This window comes from Canis lupus, chromosome 32 (assembly GCF_003254725.2).
Source record: "Canis lupus dingo isolate Sandy chromosome 32, ASM325472v2, whole genome shotgun sequence".
NCBI lineage: Eukaryota > Metazoa > Chordata > Mammalia > Carnivora > Canidae > Canis > Canis lupus.
In genome coordinates, this window is record NC_064274.1 from 25,482,337 (window position 1) to 25,501,243 (window position 18,907).

General features: G+C 35.0%; 1 protein-coding gene across 2 annotated transcripts in view; it reads right to left on the reverse strand.

Moving 5' to 3' along the window:
* Nucleotides 1-5,800: 5,800 nt before the first annotated feature.
* The window catches only part of CXXC4 (CXXC finger protein 4), a 35,386-nt gene continuing 22,279 nt past the window's right edge, over nucleotides 5,801-18,907 (reverse strand). The window contains exon 4 of one of the 2 annotated variants that reach the window (XM_025422829.3): nucleotides 5,801-18,829. In XM_025422829.3, the coding sequence (XP_025278614.3) occupies nucleotides 18,785-18,829 (45 nt within the window). In that variant the 3' untranslated portion in view covers nucleotides 5,801-18,784. The remainder of the gene's footprint in view (nucleotides 18,830-18,907) is intronic. The other variant, XM_049105009.1, reaches the window with a different exon arrangement.

The following is an 18,907-nucleotide window of genomic DNA, read 5'->3' on the forward strand; positions in this document are numbered from 1 at the left end:
GGAATGGAAGAGCAGAACAGTTAAACAGCAGATCGAAGATCTGATAGAGTCAGAGTTCCAGAGACCTTAGAATGCTCAGAAAGAGCAGATCTTTTATCCCAAATTCATGGTCCTGGTTGGGAAAGCCAGAGATCTTGAAATATGGGATGAGAGCACACAGATGGATGTTTCTGACGATATTGGCTTTGCATCGACTCCTCAGAGCTTACAGAAGTGGCGTATAGCTTCCCCCCCATGTTAGAAATTCTGCAGAGGCAACTATTCGTCAAGATAGCAGGTGTCTCCTAAGGACCTATCAAGACTATGTCTCCCGGCTTCTAGGACCATGACTAAAGTTAAATCCTAGAATTACCCTGCAGAGTGTTGTGGGGTTTGATAAGGGAGGAAAAAGACTATATTCGAATGTATTTGTAAGAATTAGCTGGCCTGAACCAGTAAGAGCCCAGAAAAGTAGCCCTGAGGTTGCATTTAGAAAGTGCTTAATCAAGAGGGCCAGGATGTAAGACTGGATAGGAAGAATTCATCCACTTGGGGAAAGGGATGCTTTCCCCTTGCTTTCTTCAGACTTAACTCTCTCCAGATTTAGTATTCTGTCTGACAAAGGCCCTCAGGGAATGGGCAAATCCAGTGCTTGCAAAAATCAGCCTCTGCAGACCTTTCTTGGAGCTCATTCCATCCAGTCTTTGTCCTGCACTGTCTCACACAAGCATCACATAGCCTTGGTGCCCTTAAGATTCTCCCACATTCTCCTGCTCCTTCCCATAATACATTTCTTGCACCTCTAATCCTGTTGTTTTGTCTGCTTCTGGATAGACCTATACTAATTCAAAAAGGAAATATAGTCATAGGTTTTATAGGAAGAAAATAGAAAATAAGGTTGAAAACTAAGGTCTGGATCTGATCATGTACCTAAAAATCCAGGCTGAGAAATCATGTCTTAATCTCCCAGTGAAGTGTCCTAGTGAGAAAACTTGATAAAGATTTATAGTAAGCATTTAACATAAATCAAGGTCTCTGTGAGTATAATAATTTGGGAGTTAGGATGAGAAAGGAAAAAGGATTAGGAATCAAACACTGGAAAATCATTTAATTTTATTATTTTTTTTAATGTGAGGTAATAATGCACATATGCTTTGTGTGGATGGGTGAGGTAATTATATTAAAATGCTTGACTAAGAAAAAGCAAATAATAGGAGGTCAGTAGGTCCCCTTTTCATTTTGCCTTGGAGCCATCTGAGAAACCCAAAGGCCAGTTTAGGAGGCTGTCATTCAGCCTTAGCAAATCTCTGGTAAAATAAGAGATGGGACAGGGTCCATTTAAGAAAGTGTTACCTGATTAAATATGAAAAGTTACTATATTTACAAATGAATGTGTTTCATTTACAAATGAATCAGCACACATGTGTCGACATCTGATAAAAAAAATCATTAAGTTATAATTAAAAAGAACTGTGTCACCAGATGAAAGACTGCTTCCAGGGCTGCAGTTTGGGTAGGAGGGAGAGCCAAGAGTAGGCTTCCATCAAAGTTGCTAAAGATTGTTTAGCTTTGTCTTGTTTTCAGTACTTTCCACTTTTTGAAATACTTTCTTATTCAAAAATATAAAATAATTTATAAGGGTATCAACCATTCCTTTAAAAAAGCAAAAAGAACTAAAATAAATGTCATGCTGATACTGACAGCCTCTAATATACATGAGGCTTGTTAAAATGTATGTTTGTTGGGAGTCTACTTTAATTGTCTCCTTTTTCAGTTGGAAGCTTTGGAGAAATGTAATATTTTATGTAATTACATACATTCGTGAGCTATTGGTGACATTAACTCTAAAGGAGTTACCTTTTTGCGAATGAAATGAGCAGAGGATCCACTTAGAGAAGTTGACTTTCTCACCCTAAACAAGAGACAGGCAAATAAGTGATTGAACATAAACATATGGGAAATATAATAGAACAGTAAAAATGGCTGTGGTTATATTTGAACTATCCACTATCAAATGATGTAAGAATCCTTTCTGTCAACTAATCAATTAGATTTTGAAATATGTGAATTTATCAATACTATCAATGTTGTAAACACAAATGTCTTGCTTTTAGGATGAATATCACTACTTTTTAAACAAAAATCAGTGTTTATAAATTAGTATGTATTCTACTGACATAGAAAATTTGAAAATTCATAATTATGTATATAGACTCATTATTAAGCCAAACCATTTATTTTAAATAAGATGTTCCAATTATATTGAAAGCATTCATTGTTTAAATAAAAGAAAGCATAATTAAATTTCCTACAAGCATATTTAAATGTCACACTTCTTAGATTTTATAGCAATGTTCCTGGATCAAACTTTTCACGTTGATATTTGTAATAAAGATTTTTTTTTCAAAATAAATATCAATTTTTTAGCCCCCAAATTTATCTCTTACTAGTCAAATATAAAGGGAACTCTAATTCAAGATTTCATAAACTATTCTTTCTTAACATTACCTATTTTAGGTGTTTATATATCTATATTTTAATTCTTACATATTTATATCAACAAAAAAGGCCAAATTAGCTAAAGTTTTACAATTATTTTCTTTTATTCTAAACTGGAGAGTAAGAATAAAAACATATATGTATAAGAATCAAATATAAGCTGTATAAAGCAAACATGTATTTAATTACTTGAAGATTTTTTCCATGTTAATGTTCCATGTTTCCTTGTTAAACTTTTTTTTTTTTTTAATTTTTTTTTTTATTCATGATAGGCACACAGTGAGAGAGAGAGGCAGAGACACAGGCAGAGGGAGAAGCAGGCTCCATGCACCGGGAGCCTGACGTGGGATTCGATCCCGGATCTCCAGGATCGCGCCCTGGGCCAAAGGCAGGCGCCAAACCGCTGCGCCATCCAGGGATCCCGCATGTTTCCTTGTTAATGCATATTGAGAATTGATTGACTTGTGTAACTAAAAACCCAGTAAGAGGCATAGCTGAATCTGTGTGTTTAGGAGATCTTGTTAGTTGTCTTTTTCTCTGTCTCCAATCTAGGCTTGGATCTGTTTAGCTTCATTTTCAGGAAGATTCCCATTCTTGGGAATGAACAACATGGTCACTAGCAGTTCCACTTATACCATGTTCCATTTTGGGAACCTTAGCAGAAAAAATATTTCACTTTCTGCAGTGGTTTCTGGGGTGGGTGGGGGCAAAGGAGAGAGGGAGAGAAAGAGAGACTGAAAGAGAATCCTGATTTTGGTAGACATATCTTGTAACTATCCCTGAATCATCTGTCCATATACTTATTAATCAAGATGGGCTCTTGTATTCCCTCTTTCACCCCCAAAGTTAGCAGTGTGAGACCAGTCTACCTGAACCACGGGGACAGAGAGGAGGAGCTCCTATATGTTGGCCACAAAGAGTATGGATTCCAACACTTGGAAATACCACCAGCTTCTAATAAGATTATAGGCCCCACTTACTGTGTACTTCTTTCTTCTCTAGCAAAGAGATTTAAGTGCAGGGAATGATGAGAGTTTCTATCCCTCCACATGGTACACACTTATTGCATTTACCTGCCCTGCATTTACTCTCACATTTTATGGTTTTGACTCTACTTTTCCTCTAATACAGATCCTCCTCTCCTCTCAGTAAAGTTTAGAGTGATATATTTTCTAGTTCTCTGTATTCCTAAGTGGAAACCAAAAGTCCTGTATGCAGGATTTACACTTTCCTTTTCAATAAAGAACAAATACATTTTTTCTTCAAATGTGCCGTTTTTCTTTTCATAGCAAAGTTGTTATAATCATTTATTATTACATATGGTTTTCTTATTTGATAAAATTATAGCACAAAATGGAAAATGTGACTTCACTGTTCCTAGGAACAACAAATATGAATTTTCTTATGAGCATAAAGTATTTGAGTCCAAGATGAAAAACATTAAGTATGCTGAAACCAGTAAACCTGTGGCTTCAATCATACTTATTGGGCCAAACCTAGTGAGATGTAGCTTCAATGATGAAGTAGCAAATACAGTTAAGGAATCTGTGTGAAATGCTTGTTAAATAAAGTTGGTGGCTAAAATCTGGTCTGTATTTTGAGATTTTGTGATCTTGTCTTACTTTTGTGAAACAGATAATATCATATACAAGCCTATAGCTAATCAATATTTGTACACATTTCTGTAAAGCAACGGAGTAACTCAGGTAGACCCGCAGTTATAATGATGTGTGTGCCTGTGTGTTGTATGTGTGTGTTTATGCATATACATGACTAATTAATAAAAATGGATCTTTCAAGTTAACCAAATAGAGTTATCACACAATTATACAGAAATTAATTATCCTATTAGGATTCCAGGAACATCCTGGTTTCTCTGCCTCTTCCCTCCTGCTGCTTTCTCACCCATTAACCCTTCAATAAAACATCATTTGGCAGACACTAGTCACCACTTCCTTTTCTTTTCTCTCTCCTTTCCTCTCTTTCTCTTACTTTTCCTTCTCTTTCCCCTTCTTTAGTCTGTCCTTGCTACTCTTCTTTCATTCATTTTTCTTCCTTGTCTAATGTCAATTTACCTTTTTTGTTTATAATAGTCATACTCTGACTTTTGGAGAACTACGGTTCTTTTATTCTCAGTAAATGTGGTTGGAAGAGGCTTATCTCTATTCAGTTCAGATCTTAAGCATATCCTAAGGTTAAGCAAAACTTGCACATTGCATTTGCATAAGATTAACCAAAATTTTGTTTAACAGAGACTGACTAAGCGTGGGGCACATAATCTAACTGAGGCCAACTAGATCCGCCAAGAATTAGTTCTGGGATTTTTGCTGGACTTGTCTGGAAAGAAAATTTTTCCCTATGCAAGAATTCTTAGCATTGGAAAATAGACATTTAGAAGTTGTAGAGACCACACAAACAGATGAGGCCTCAGAAGAAAGCCTACTGAGACAGAATAAGGTAAAAAATAGTGTGATCCTTGCTTTAGTTTTCTCTAGACCTTTCGATTTTCTAAGATAATACCTTCCTTTTTTATTATTTAAGCCATTGTGAGTAGTTACATTTTCTACTTTCTTTAAGGAGTAGACAACTTTGAAATAAAAGATCATGAACAGTGCCATTCTCAAAATCTGAACTTCCTTTACTCTTCTAGAAAATAAGAAGGCTAATTGTATTGAATCTAATAATCTGATTTGGTGCTTCTAACTTACCAACTCAAGAAAAGATTGACAAAGTTAGAAATAAAATTATGAAGACATGCGTACACTAGTTTTGTTATTTATTTTTCTCTCCTTTTCCTATGTAACTCTGCTATAATTTATAATTTGACTGTGAGCATTAAGCAAAGAGTGACATGGTTTATTTCCTCTTAATGCTTTAGGACTTCTAGAGAAATGTCTTTAGAAAATATAACTCATTATTTAAAAACCTATTTACTCACTAGTCTCTGAATAAACCAGTAAGTCATTTTAAACTAGAAGTCATATTTTAGTTACTTTTCTTTTTAGAAGTAAATAGATAAGACAATCACCTACTATAGAAGTATCAAAATGATCACAAAGGGCTATTCAGGGACACTCCGAAGGCCCCAAATAACTTTACTGACTTAAAGTTCACAAAGTAAGACATATTAACTTCATGCCATGAATAAAATGCAAATTTATCTTCCAATTACAATTGATATTCTAGAGTTTACTATTGGTGGCAGCTGTAGGGACAATTAAAGAATTCTAATTAAAGTTAGTTGAAGCGGATAAAGCCTATACCAGATTCTTCCATCTGATGCAGTTTCTAACTTTTAAAGACAGAAAAGGATCAACAGTCATTTTAAATCTAAATCAGGAGCAGGTTTATTTACCTATTACATGCCACTTCCACTAATAACATAAGGAATGCATACATAGATTATGTAATGGAGGATATAAATGCACAACATTGGCAGCATGTGTGATGATTACCGACAAGAATTAATCAGCATTCCTCATGCCATACACAATGCAGTTAGAATAGAAACAGCAAATCTGTTCAAGTAATGCAAACAAGCTGCATAAAAGGCTAAACAAGTAAAAGTATATCATCAGCCATGACTCAAATTACATCTTTAAATTGTGTGCCAGCTTCCTTCAAATTGGCCATTTAAGAACTTGGTCTCTGACAGACTTTATAAACTGGAAAGTACTCCATCTTCTCAGGTCCATAATTTTGTTATGGTGTGGGAATACGCTTAATAATAATTCAGCCTGTAAATTAACCCTTACTTGACACAACAGTTAGAGTGCTAAGGATCCGTAGGTGGTGTTTTTCTTAGTGATGAAATCGATCTATAAAGCTCAGAAACTCTACATCCATGGTGACAATGTTGACCAAGCTCCTAAAGAAAGTGTAGATTGTGGGTGTATTGTTGAATTATTTTCAACTACTTTTTTATTTGTGACATTTCATAAAAGCCTCAACATTGTCTACCAAACTGTGAAATCAAGCATTTCAGTTTTTGTTATAGTCATTGCTTGTTTCTTTTCTCTTTCTAGATAGACTGAGATTCCTCAGGACTTTAATGGACTGAAATAATTACCATTCAGCTCTTTCAGATTTGGAGCTACTCACAGTTTAGGCCTCAGAACTCTGGCGGAAGGGATTCAATGGAAAACTTCTGGTATGTAGAGATTTCTGTCAAATGGTAGGTTTGAAACTGAAACACTAGTCTAAGGAGATTCTGGTATAAAATGCTTTCTTTCGCATACAAAATATAGACACACTTCTCTCTTAACCAGTCTCCCTGTAATTCATTTAGGCTATTAATGAAAATATGCATAATTAATTCTGAAGAATGAAGGATAAATAACAAAAACAGTAAGTATTCAAAATTTCCATTCTAATTTTTTTTTTTTTTTTTTTTTTACTAATGTGCCAACTTCTTCCCTTGTGAAGGAAAGTTTAGGCAAATGTGAAAATCTTATTTCTGTCTTGTGACTAGGAGTCAACCAAACAATCTCGATTCTCGGTTTGTGGTTTTAACATCTATCCACTTTCTGCTCAAACATTTTGGTCCCTGAGATGTTAAATAAGAGATACTAATTTCACCTCCTTTAATGGAAGTGCTAACAAAAATTTAAGAACAGAAAGATAAATGTTAGATAAATATGTTAGACCAAGTACAGTAAAATTATGCTTCCTTTTTTATTGCACTAATTCTGACCAGCATCAAACTCTGAACTTGATGTATTTCTATTTGTGTTAAAAGTCATAGTAAATATTGCATTAGAATGTGTACAGATAAATATAAGTAGTAAGTGCAAGCTTTTGTGTGCAATAGAGATGGGATAAATTGAGAGGGATGAAGGCTAAAGTTTGGGCTAACAAAGGTTAAAAGAATATGGGTCACTGGGAAGTGGGGGAAAAAGAAGAAGGTACCTGAAGATTTTTTTCCTTGGGTTTCTTTACTTTTTTTCCCTTGGGTTTCCATTTCCTCTCTACCTCAGTCAGTGTGGGAGATGGCACTAATCCAATAATGACAATAAAGATGGCAGTACAACTGTGATAGGTGACAAGAACTCAGTTCTTGTCCTTCCTGTCCCTTATCTATCCATAGTCACTCCTTTGATAATCTCACTCAGCCTTATTATTTCCTTTTAAAGATTTATTTATTTAACTGAGAGAGAGAGAGAGAGAGCAAGAGAGATTGAGCTTGAGCATAGGGAGGGGCAGAGGGGAAGAGGGAGAATCAGTAAGCAGAATCCTGGCTGCATGTGGAACCTGATGCAGGGTTAAATCCCAGGACCCTGAGATCATGACCTGAGCCAAAATCAAGGGTCAGACGCTTAACAGACAGTCACCCAGGCACCCCAGGGTCATTATTTTTAAATACTGTCTATAAGCCCATCCTATAACTCTATCTTGAACCCCAAGCCCATACCAGTTGTATGCTTGACATTTTTATTTGAATGTCTGAGAAACAGCTTAAATTTAATATGTCCAAAGCCAAATTTCAGTCTTCCCTATCTCAGTAAATTGCAGCTTCACATTTCCAGTTATTCACATAAGAAACCCTAGCATTGTTATTACTTTTTCTCTTACATATATACCTAAAGCCCTACCTGTCTACAAATTCTATTTCCTAGTTTCAAACTATTTGCTGAATTCAATCACTTTTTACAACCTCTGCTGCTAACACTCTGGTGCCACCATCTCCTTTCACTTGGGTTATGGCAATGTCTGTGCCTCCAAACTGGTCTCCCTTCCTCCATTATTGACCTACGGTCTACCCTCAACACAGTAGCCAAAGCAGTCCTTTTATATTGTAAGTTGGCTCATGTCTCCCTCCAATGCTCCAAAGATTTCTTTTCTCCTTCTGAGTAAAAGTCAAAGTCCTTAACCTGACTCCATACAATCATCTCACTCTTACTCCTCTAATCATAGTCTCTACTATTCTCTCTTACCCATTGCACTCAAGACGGTGGACTTCTTGCTGGCCCTTGACAACTCCAGTCCCATTCTTGTCACAAGGTCTTTGTATGTCCCATTTCCTTTGCTGGGAAGGCTGTTTCTAAGATGTCCACATGGTGTACTTACTTTCTTGCCTCCTTCAGGTCTTGCCTCAAATGTTGCCTTCTCAGTTAGGCTTTCTCTGACTATTCATTTAAAATTCCAACTCTTCCTCACCCTCTCACACAACCACATTTCTAATCTCATTCCCCCTCCTTAATTGTACCCACAGTACATATTACCAAGTGACTTTGATATTTGTTTATGTCTTTGTTTTGACCACTTTCTTTGCCCTAGAATGTAAATAAATTCTATGAGGACAGGCATCTTTGTCTTATTTGCTTATGCATATATTCCAATTGCCTGAAGGAGGTGAAGACCACATGGTAAATATGTAATATATATTTACTGAATGAATTAATGTGTTAATAATTCCTATGAAAAGGTACAGGTTACTTTAGGACATAGTCACAAGAGTTAGAACTTCCTTCTAAACAGTGAGGCTTTAGCTCAGTTCTGAAGAATGGAGAGGCATTATCCAGGAAAATAAAGAAGGAAAGAAAATTCTAAATATTAAAAACAATGTGAGCGAAATGTCCTGAGATGGCTAGAAAAACCCATCTTGCAAGTGTAAGGATTAGAAAAAAATCGAAGCAGCTGGAAAATGAAGAGAAAAAGGGATGACATGAGATTGCAGAGCTAGATCTCAAGATCCTCACAGATGACACTTAGGTGTTTATTCGAAGAGCAATGTGAAATCACTGACAATAAGCACAGAATCACATGAACTGTGAGTGTGTGTGCATATGTGTGTGAAAAGAACTGGTCAGGCTTCTGCCTAGAATATGTATTGAAGACAGGCAAGAATGAATGGAGGGGGACTACTGTGGCAGTTACTGAAGTGCAGGCATATCTCATTTTATTGCACTCAACTTATTGTGCTTTATAGACACTGTGGGGATTCATTTGGGGTTTCTTTGTCTTGTTTTATTTTGTTTTTAATTGAAGGTTCATGGCAACCTGCATCAAAAGAAGACTCTTGGTGCCATTTTTTTCAACACCATTTGCTCACTTCATGCTTCTGCTGTGTCATATTTTGTTAATTCTCCAAATATTCCAGACTCTTCTATTATCACGGTATTTGTTATGGTGATCAGTGATCTTTGATGTTACTATTGCAATTGCTTTGGAGGCCACACACCACACCCACCTAGGACAGTGAATTTAATAGATGAATGTTGAATGTGTTCTGACCACTCCATTTATCATCCATTTCTCCCATCTCTCTCTTTCTCCTCAGGTCTCTCTGTTCCCTGAGACACAATATTGAAATTAGGCCAGTCAATAACCTCACAAAAGCCTCTAACTGTTCAACTGAAAGAGTCACATGTCACTTTAAGTCAAAAACTGAAAGTGATTAAGTTTAGTGAGGAAGGCCTGTCAAAAGCTGAGACAGGCTGAAAGCTAGGCCTCCTGCACCAAATAGCCAAATAAACTGGTGAAGTCAAATGAAATATTCTTAAAGAAAATTAAAAGTGCTTGTCCAGTGAACACATGAATTCTAAGAAAGTGAAAAAGCCTTATTGCTGATATGGAGAAAGTGTGAGTGGTCTGGACAGAAGATCAAATCAGCCACAACATTCCCTTAAAACAAAGCCTAATCCAGAGCAAGTCTCTCACTCTCTTCAATTCTATGAAGTCTGAAGGAGGTGAGCAAGTTGCAGAAGAGAAGCTGGAAGCTAGCAGAGGCTGGTTGGTTCATGGGTTTAAATAAAGTAAGCCATCTCCATAACATAAAAGTACAAGGTGAAGCAATAAGTGCTGATGTAGAAGCTGTAGCAAGTTATTCAGAAGACCTAGTGAAGATCATTCATGAAGGTGTCTACAATAAACAACAAATTTTCAACATAGATTAAACAGTCTTCTGTTGGAAGAAGATGCCATCTCAGATTTCATAGCCTTCAAAGCTGCAAAGGACAGACTACCTCCTCTATTAGGGTCTAATCCAGCTGATGACTATAGGTTGAAGCCAATGCTCATTTGCCACCCCCAAATACTCAGGTCCTTAAAAAATATTCTAAATCTACTCCATCTGTGCTTCATAAGTGGAACAATAAAGTATGGATGACAGCATATCTGTTTACAGCATTATTTTAAGCCCACTCTCAGGAAAAAAAATTTACAGCTCAGTGACAATGCACCTGGTCACCCAGGGGCTCTGATGGAGCTATACAATGCGATTCACATTGTTTGCATGCAATACTAACACCACATTTATTCTACAGCCCAGGGACCAAGGAGTAATTTCAACTTCCAAGTCTTTTTATTGAAGTAATACAGTTTGTAAGGGCATTGCTGCCATAGATAGTGAATAGTAATTCCTCTGATGGAACTGGGCAAAGCAAATTGAAAACCTTCTGGAAAGGATTCACCATTGTAGGTGCCATTTAAAACAGTTATGATTTATGGGAAGAGGTTAAATATTGACATAAACAGGAGTTTGGAAAAAGTTGATTGTAACCCCAACAGATGAAGTTCAAAACTTCAGCAGAGTAAGTAATTGTGGATGTGGTGGAAACAGCAAGAGAACTAAAGTTAGAAGTAGGGCCTGAAGATGGAACTAAATTGCTGCAATCTCATGATAAAAATGGACAAGGAGTTGCTTCTTACATATGAGCAAAGAAAGTGGTCTCTTGAGAGACCTCTTGAGAGACCAATCTATTCTTGGTGAAGATGCTGTGAAGATGGCTGAAATGACAACAAAAGATTTAGTATAGTATGTAAACCCAGCTGATAAAGCAGCAGCAGGATTTGAGAGAACCGTCTCCAATTTTGAAAGAAGTCTACTGTAGGTAAAATGTTTCAGACACCATTGTTTGCTACAGGGAAATCATTCACAAAAGGAAGAATCAATTTGGCAAACTTCATGGTCGAAATTATTTAAGAACTTGCCACAGCCACTCTGACCTTTGGCAATCACTACCCTGATCAGCACCCATCATTATCGAGGCAAGACCCTCCACCAGCAAAAAGATTACAACTCTTTGTTTTTTGTTTTTGTTTTTGTTTTTATTACAACTCTTTGAAAACTCATGATGATTGGCATATTTTAGCAATAAAGTATTTTTTAATTAAGGAATGAACCTTTTTTTTTGACATAATGCTATCGCACACTTAATTGACCGTAGCACAGTATAAACATCTTTTAAATGCACTGAGAAACCAAATTTGTTTGGCTCACTTTATTGCAATATTTGCTTTATGGTGGTCTGCAACTAAACCCACAATATTTTCCAAGTATTCCTGCCATCCCCATGAGAAATGAAGCAACTGAGACTAGGATGGTAGTATCTCTCAGGTCTTTTGAACTTTGGTCTCTATCTGTCCTGCAATTACAATCTCCTTGGCTCAACTACTGTACCCTCAGGCTTTTTATCCCAGGAGTGTTCAAGACTTGCCCTCTTCTTTCAACTGGGAAGAATGGGAAATCAAGAGCTTCACTCTATCTCTTCTTGCCACTCCTCTACATGATGCCTGTTCCATTCACATTTTCCCCTGTTTTTATTTGTGTATTTATTTCAACCATTTGATTGAGTTCCATGGTGGTGGTAAATGTGTCAGGAATCATGTTTTATTCATCTTGATATTCCCAGTAGCTGGCACCATTGAAGATACACAATAATACTTGTTGAATAAATGAGGAATTAAATCAATTGCTAGTTTACCAACACAAAAAAAAAAATATTCCCAATATTCTTCTTACTGCTACTCTGTAGACATCATGAATTTTGGGGTAGACAAAGGCATTTCCACATAGTCAAAATATATAAGCTATGGATTAAGTCATCTATTAGTGGTTGGATAGGCACTTGACACTCAAATAAATATATAGAAATAACGGAATATACCTAATGCTAAAATTATCTCAATATAAATAACGCATTTGTGGAATAAACTGTATACTAATTATCAGTACAGTCCCTTAAATGACTGGAAGTAGGACATAGTGAAGTTAGAGCACCTAAAAAGCCCAAAAGATTCCATGTAGGTTCTCCAAATTTTGATTCCCAGACAATAGGTTAAATATTTTAAGATGGTCAGTCATCAAACTCAATTACAATGGCACAACAGTGACCAAATCTTAGCCATGAAAAAATTTTAATAACCTACCCTGATCCTTAGCTACTGTGGATCATGACTTAAAATCCAATAACACACACACACACACACACACACACACACACACACAGAGGTTGGTCTATCTCCACCCACATATTAATTCAATATCTATAAATAAAATGATAAACTATAAATATTTATCAATAAAAGTTAGAAATAAAATCATAAAGCAATTCATGCAAACATGAGAAAAGTTCTTGAAGTATACAATGAATATGAATTTTCAGCTACATATGTTTTATGATGGTATCGAATGTAAAATAGTACCATTTAATTGTATTCATTTCTACCTTCCCTTCCACGTGTGCAGTTTTCCTGAAGCCATATAATTTTAGATAGAAGGTCACTTTTCAGAAAAGTCATAGCAGAAGATCATAATTCAAACCAAGCAATCAGATTCTCCTACCATCTAACTACTGAAGAGGTAATATAATTCAGTCCCACATTAAAAATGTTTTATATGCAAGACTTAAATAAGAGTAGCTTTTAAAAGTACTATCTGGGAAAGAAGTCTGTACACTCCTTCCAATTTGTGAAATTAGAACACCTGTTAACCAGAATGATTTTTATTATAAGTACCATATTATAAACAAAGCATTGACTTAGACTAAAAAGAACTTGGTTGACATTTAATTATATATATATATATCTTAAAAATAAGAAATATTACTTGAAAAATTGGCCAAAAACTGAATTACTAAGGACCCAGAGACAGATCTTAAGCCAAGATATTAGAATACATAATTAGAAATAAAATTTCCAAATAAGAATAAATTTCTTAGGTAATACTCTCCTTCTGTAATGTATGCAAATAAAACCTTAAATTTGTGTTCACTATGTTTATTTCAAACATTTTGTCACCACTAAAAAGAGACAAAAGTAGAAGAGTAGAAATAAAATGGATAATAGCTTCTGCATAAAACATACAAATAAAAACTTTTACCAATAAACATACTTGAAAAAAATTCATGATTTTTGCAGAACTATATGAAATTATCATCTGGCTCAATGTCTAAATAAGGTGTAGAATTCCTTCAAATAAATTTGGTTTGAAATCAACCAAAAATAAATTTGAATTATTCTCTTATCATTACAAATTAACCTCCAAGAATTTGTATCCTTGAAGATTTCAAGTAAGGAAAATTATTTTTTATGAAAAACCAATTCTATACTTTTGCCCTATTGTTGCTTACACTACAATATAATAAAGAAGCACAACAACTCACCTGAAAAAATTGCTGAAGGTCCAGGAACTCCCATGATTCTTCTTTCTCTGACTATGTAATCTAATTCTGTTGCCATGGCCAACATATTTTATATTTGTGACATGATACTAAGAGAACACATCCTGAAATTTATAAAATTTATTTAAAAATCTTCTACTGTGGTATTATTTTCTGTGGACATGGACTCTTTCAATTGTTTGAAGTTCCGTGTTTGTAACCTTATTAAAGATTTCCAAGATATACAATTGTATTCTACATTTCTTGTAGTTTCAAAAAAAACTTAGAGCTTTGTTCTGAGAAGCAGTGAAGTAAGTAAGGGTTAAGCACATTCACCACCAAGTAATAAGCAGCATGGCTGGACCACAATATTCCATAATTTAAAAAGTAACACAATAAAAATGTAATCTCAGGGTATTGCTGGGAGTGGCTGAAGATAGAATTCCAGTGTTGCACATTTCTTCAATGTACTTCAATGCTTTCCAGTATTACCACCAGGGCTTTTCATTCATGGCACAAGGCATTCATGGGATGCTTTCTCCTGGCACACTTAGGATGGAGAAGGAAGGAGAAAAGTTTGGATACATTCACTTCTTCCTCTATTTAGGTGACCTTTTAAAGCTTTCAACAAAAAATATATCCTTTAGAAATGTAAAAGAACCATGTTCTTCTTTTTTTCTTTTCTTTAAAGATATGAGAAAGACAAAATCTATGAGGAAAAACAAAATGAACAAAACCGGCATATTTTATGAAAGATTTATATACAGTATTCATTCTGCTGACATAAGGGCAAGTGTAGAATTATAAGCTTTTCTTTATCATAAACAAAATTAGATTTTCAAGATCATATGTTCATTACTTCAATTCCCACAAATAAAAATTTGTTCATGGAAAAATAGAGATATTTTGAATACTAAAGTCCTTTATTCAACAACACAGAAATTTCACAAAAACAACTTTACTGGGCAAATCGAATGTGTTTTTTTTTTTTTTTTTTTAGTTTTTTTTTTTTTTTACAGTTTTGTACATGCCCCATAAGTAATTTTCTTTAATAAATACACTGTTTTCCAAAACTGCTTTTTTATAATTGCACAAGCATACATACACCTTACACAAATATCTATTAGAAAATTTAATAGATGACTGCACAGTTCAGAATAGGAGAACGCTGTGAAAGGAGTACATTTTGTGGCCCATGTTCCTGAAATATCTGACTTCCTTGCCATTGTGAAAATGGAATCCCTCCTCACATAGTAGCTGTCTTTTATTCACTAGGAATACAGATCTCAGTGTGAAACTGCCAAATTTAATAAAAACAAAATCTGAAACATTTAGCTGTTACATGAGAACCAACTGTTTGATATCACTGTGAATCTAACCATGATCAAAGACCCACTACGGCTTTTTGCTGAATATATTTGACCCTGAATAGTGTGTTCATTTAACTGCTTTCCTCTTTTTTCATTATTTGATTACAGATACTATCAGCTTAAAGACTTTATATGCTTTAGCATTAATTGTACAACTTACATGCCAGGGATTCTAAATGAAAGGAAGGGAATATTCCTTTCTGTTAGTGATTGCTTAATAGTAATTCATGGGAAGCCCACCATCTCTTGCTCCCTATAAATGTGTTTAGAAGAAGGAAGCTGGGTGTTGGGGATTAAGCAACCAGGAGATGTTTTTATATACTCTTACACTGGAGAAAGACTATTACCTGTTTTCTCTCCTAAGGATGGATACGTTTCTCATTTTAAATATGCCTCCACTTCTACACAGGCAGGCAAAATCCATCAGAAAGCCACTTTGGTTTTAAGGCCTGAAAAGAGGGAGGTTTGCTTTATGAGGTTCTTCTAATGGTTAGGGTTTTGAGTGACAGCTGACAAGGAAATTGGTTCATTGTACTTCATACCAACACCCTGTATATTTTCCAGCTCTCCTCAACTGCTAACAGAATGTGGCATCTCCTTGTCAACACTTAGAGAAGGTAAGAGTCTTGTGTATGTCAACCTCTTTTACAAAGTTTTTAATTTGGCTTCTCTGATATGCAATTTTTAAGCTGTATAGTCCACCACCATCTATATTCTGATTGCTATCTTCCAAGTTTTCTTGGTATCAAATATGAAATAAACAGTGAAGAATTTTCAAAAGTTACATTTCATTGGTATTGTAGAATCATGAAAAATGTAAACCTTTAAATCATGCCCTCAGGGTTATAATGGTCTGTTTTACAAGTTCTCAGTGTATGGTCTTCAGGGGAAGAGAACAAGAAGGAGGCCAAGAGTAACATCTTTCTTCAACATACCAATGAGAACATTATTTGTACCCTACATTATGTAAATAGAATTTTACCAAAAACATAAAAAGGGTGGTGTAAAAGAACAATATTAAGAATGAAAACATAAGCAAATTAAAGAAAAGCTGCACTTTTCCATTTCAATAATCAACAGATTTTCTTTCATTAAAAAAATTGAATTGGCATGTAAAACACATTTTACAATATACAGATTCATTAGTTCTTTAAGAAAACAAACAAAAACACATCAAGACATGCGATACTGGCATGTATATTAGACTCTCAGTACACTGTCATGAGATCTTTACATGTTATTGTATGCCTTATGCAGTCTGAATAGACGTTTGTTTCAATTCTGTAGTAACAATCACCATTTTCCAAAAAGCAAGGCAAACTTACCATTCAAATGTGAAAGTAAGTTTTCACTTACTTGTAATTAATTAGCAAATTGGCTTTAAAAATAAGTAAAATCAAATAAAAATGGACAAGAAAGAACTCATATAGTTATCATTGGTCCCAGAGCAGAAACAGAAATTCTAAATAGAAACTCTCAGAGGAATATACATCAAGTAGAAAGCTATCTCAGAATTAACATACAGCACATTTTAGCTTGCAATTATTTAATGATCTTCTTTAAACATGGATAGGTGTAATATATAATAAATTTTCCTTAAAAAGCCCACTTGACTGTACCTGGAGGTCTTGCGTTCATATTCTAGCCAGGTTCAGTCACTTGCTTTACACACTGGCATTTTTGCAGGTACCTTCTCCACCCCTCCCACCCGTACTCTGATAATGAAGTGCTCCTTCCATGTTTTTAAAAATCTGTCATATTATTTCCCATTCACAACTACAACTAGCCTTTTAAATGTATTAATCTGCTAGTCTTTCTAAAACTTTACAGTCCTTTTCATCACCCTTTCTCTTCTTAAGTTATTTTTCTTTGCATGATCCATCTTGCTAACATTTTTCGGCAGACTAATGGATATCACAGGCTAAAACAGCTGGCTAATGGATAAAGAACAAAAGTTACAGTAACATGGCAACTTCAATACTCCATGTATTTTTGCTAAACTCTATTTTATTCTTGAAGATGAAAATTGTCTTTGTAATCTGGCAAGAAAAAGTAAAAGTTATAAACTTCCTAGGTATAATGTCATCACAATATCTATATTATTGGGACAGCCTTAGGAATATTGCCTGCCATTAGAAAACCAAATCCTACATGAAAAGGTAGCACAGATCCTATGAAGCATTAGCTCCTTTGTGTTTGGAGCTGTTTGCACTTATGGAATCCCACAGAATGTGGCTCTGCCTTTTCAGGAATGAAAGTATCAGGTGACAAAATAGGAACGGGAGTAATGGAACATTACACTGGGGGCATAGGGGAAGGCCACTGGTCTAACTGGGAGGCTATGAGAAAGGAAGATAAAAAGAGATTTAAAAGCCTCACTTTTATGAATGTGCTTAATTTTTTTAACTTAAAAATATATCTAGTCATGCCTCAATGCAGGAGGTCTTTATGTATTCAAATTTTAAAACAAACTACCCATTTCATATCATACATGGAATTATAACATTTGGGTACATTTTATTGTTTCTTTTTCCTACCAAAAAAAGAGAGCAAAATATAAACAAACAAAAAACATACACCCTATATTGGGCTGAGAAAAAAAAAAAAGTCAGTCATGAATTTCTCCCCCTAAGATATGATACTTTTCTCTGTATCCTAGAAAACACTGGTATTTTTTTTTTAATTTATACAACTGATTCTGCATGTTCCAACTACTCTGAGTACTCCGCCTTACAGTGCAACCCAAGACAAGTCAACTACACTAAGTATTTGGGAGGTATACCCTTCTGTACAGCTCGTTTGTAAGCAATGCAAGTGCATAACCACTACTCTAATATAGTGCTCAAAAGATTAATTGAAACTTTCATAACATCTTCCCCTCTTATAACAATACAACTGAAGGTAATTGCTGGATGCATCGTAATCTTTTAGTCTTGTAAAACTTGGCATCAAGTCTCTACGGAAAGATGCATGGCAAAACATGCCACTGCTGTTGCTGCTTCTAGAAACAACTGGCAAAAAATATTTAAAGCTAAAATTTATTGCTCCAGATTTAACTCGCAGAACCATACTGTTGTGTACAAACTGTTAATCTCCATAGATGCTCAGACATGATTGTCTCCTTGTGTCTAAACACACAAAATACAAGCTGCTATCTGTACAGTTTACAGTACTGAAACACATATATTTGAAAATGAAGTATAGATATGTACTTTGCAAAGATACATGATTTTACAGCAGGGGTTTACCCAAACTTATTTTTTACAGCCACTTTCAAAATAGACAACAACTTCACTAGTAGAGCTAAATTACATCAAAGAAAGAATCAGTGTATTGAAAGTAAATAGACTGGCCAATTCCCCAAGCTCCCAGATTATTTTTATATGTCTTTTTTCTTTTCTTTTCCTTTTTTTTTTTTTTGGAAGAAACCCCTATACATAAAATGAAAATAGTATCTGGATATTTTCTTCAGTGGTGGACTAAGCAGTTTCTTAAAACAAGACATTAGTTTGCCCTTCACTTCCAAATGCCTTGAAAATAAGATATACTACTGCTTTAAAAGAACCATCGGAATGCTTCAGCGCTGGGAACAGGTGTTCTCTATAAAAAAAGAGCAAGAAAACAAGTTAAGCTTTCTTTCTATGCCAATATAAAATTAGATTTTTTCTCCTTTACACT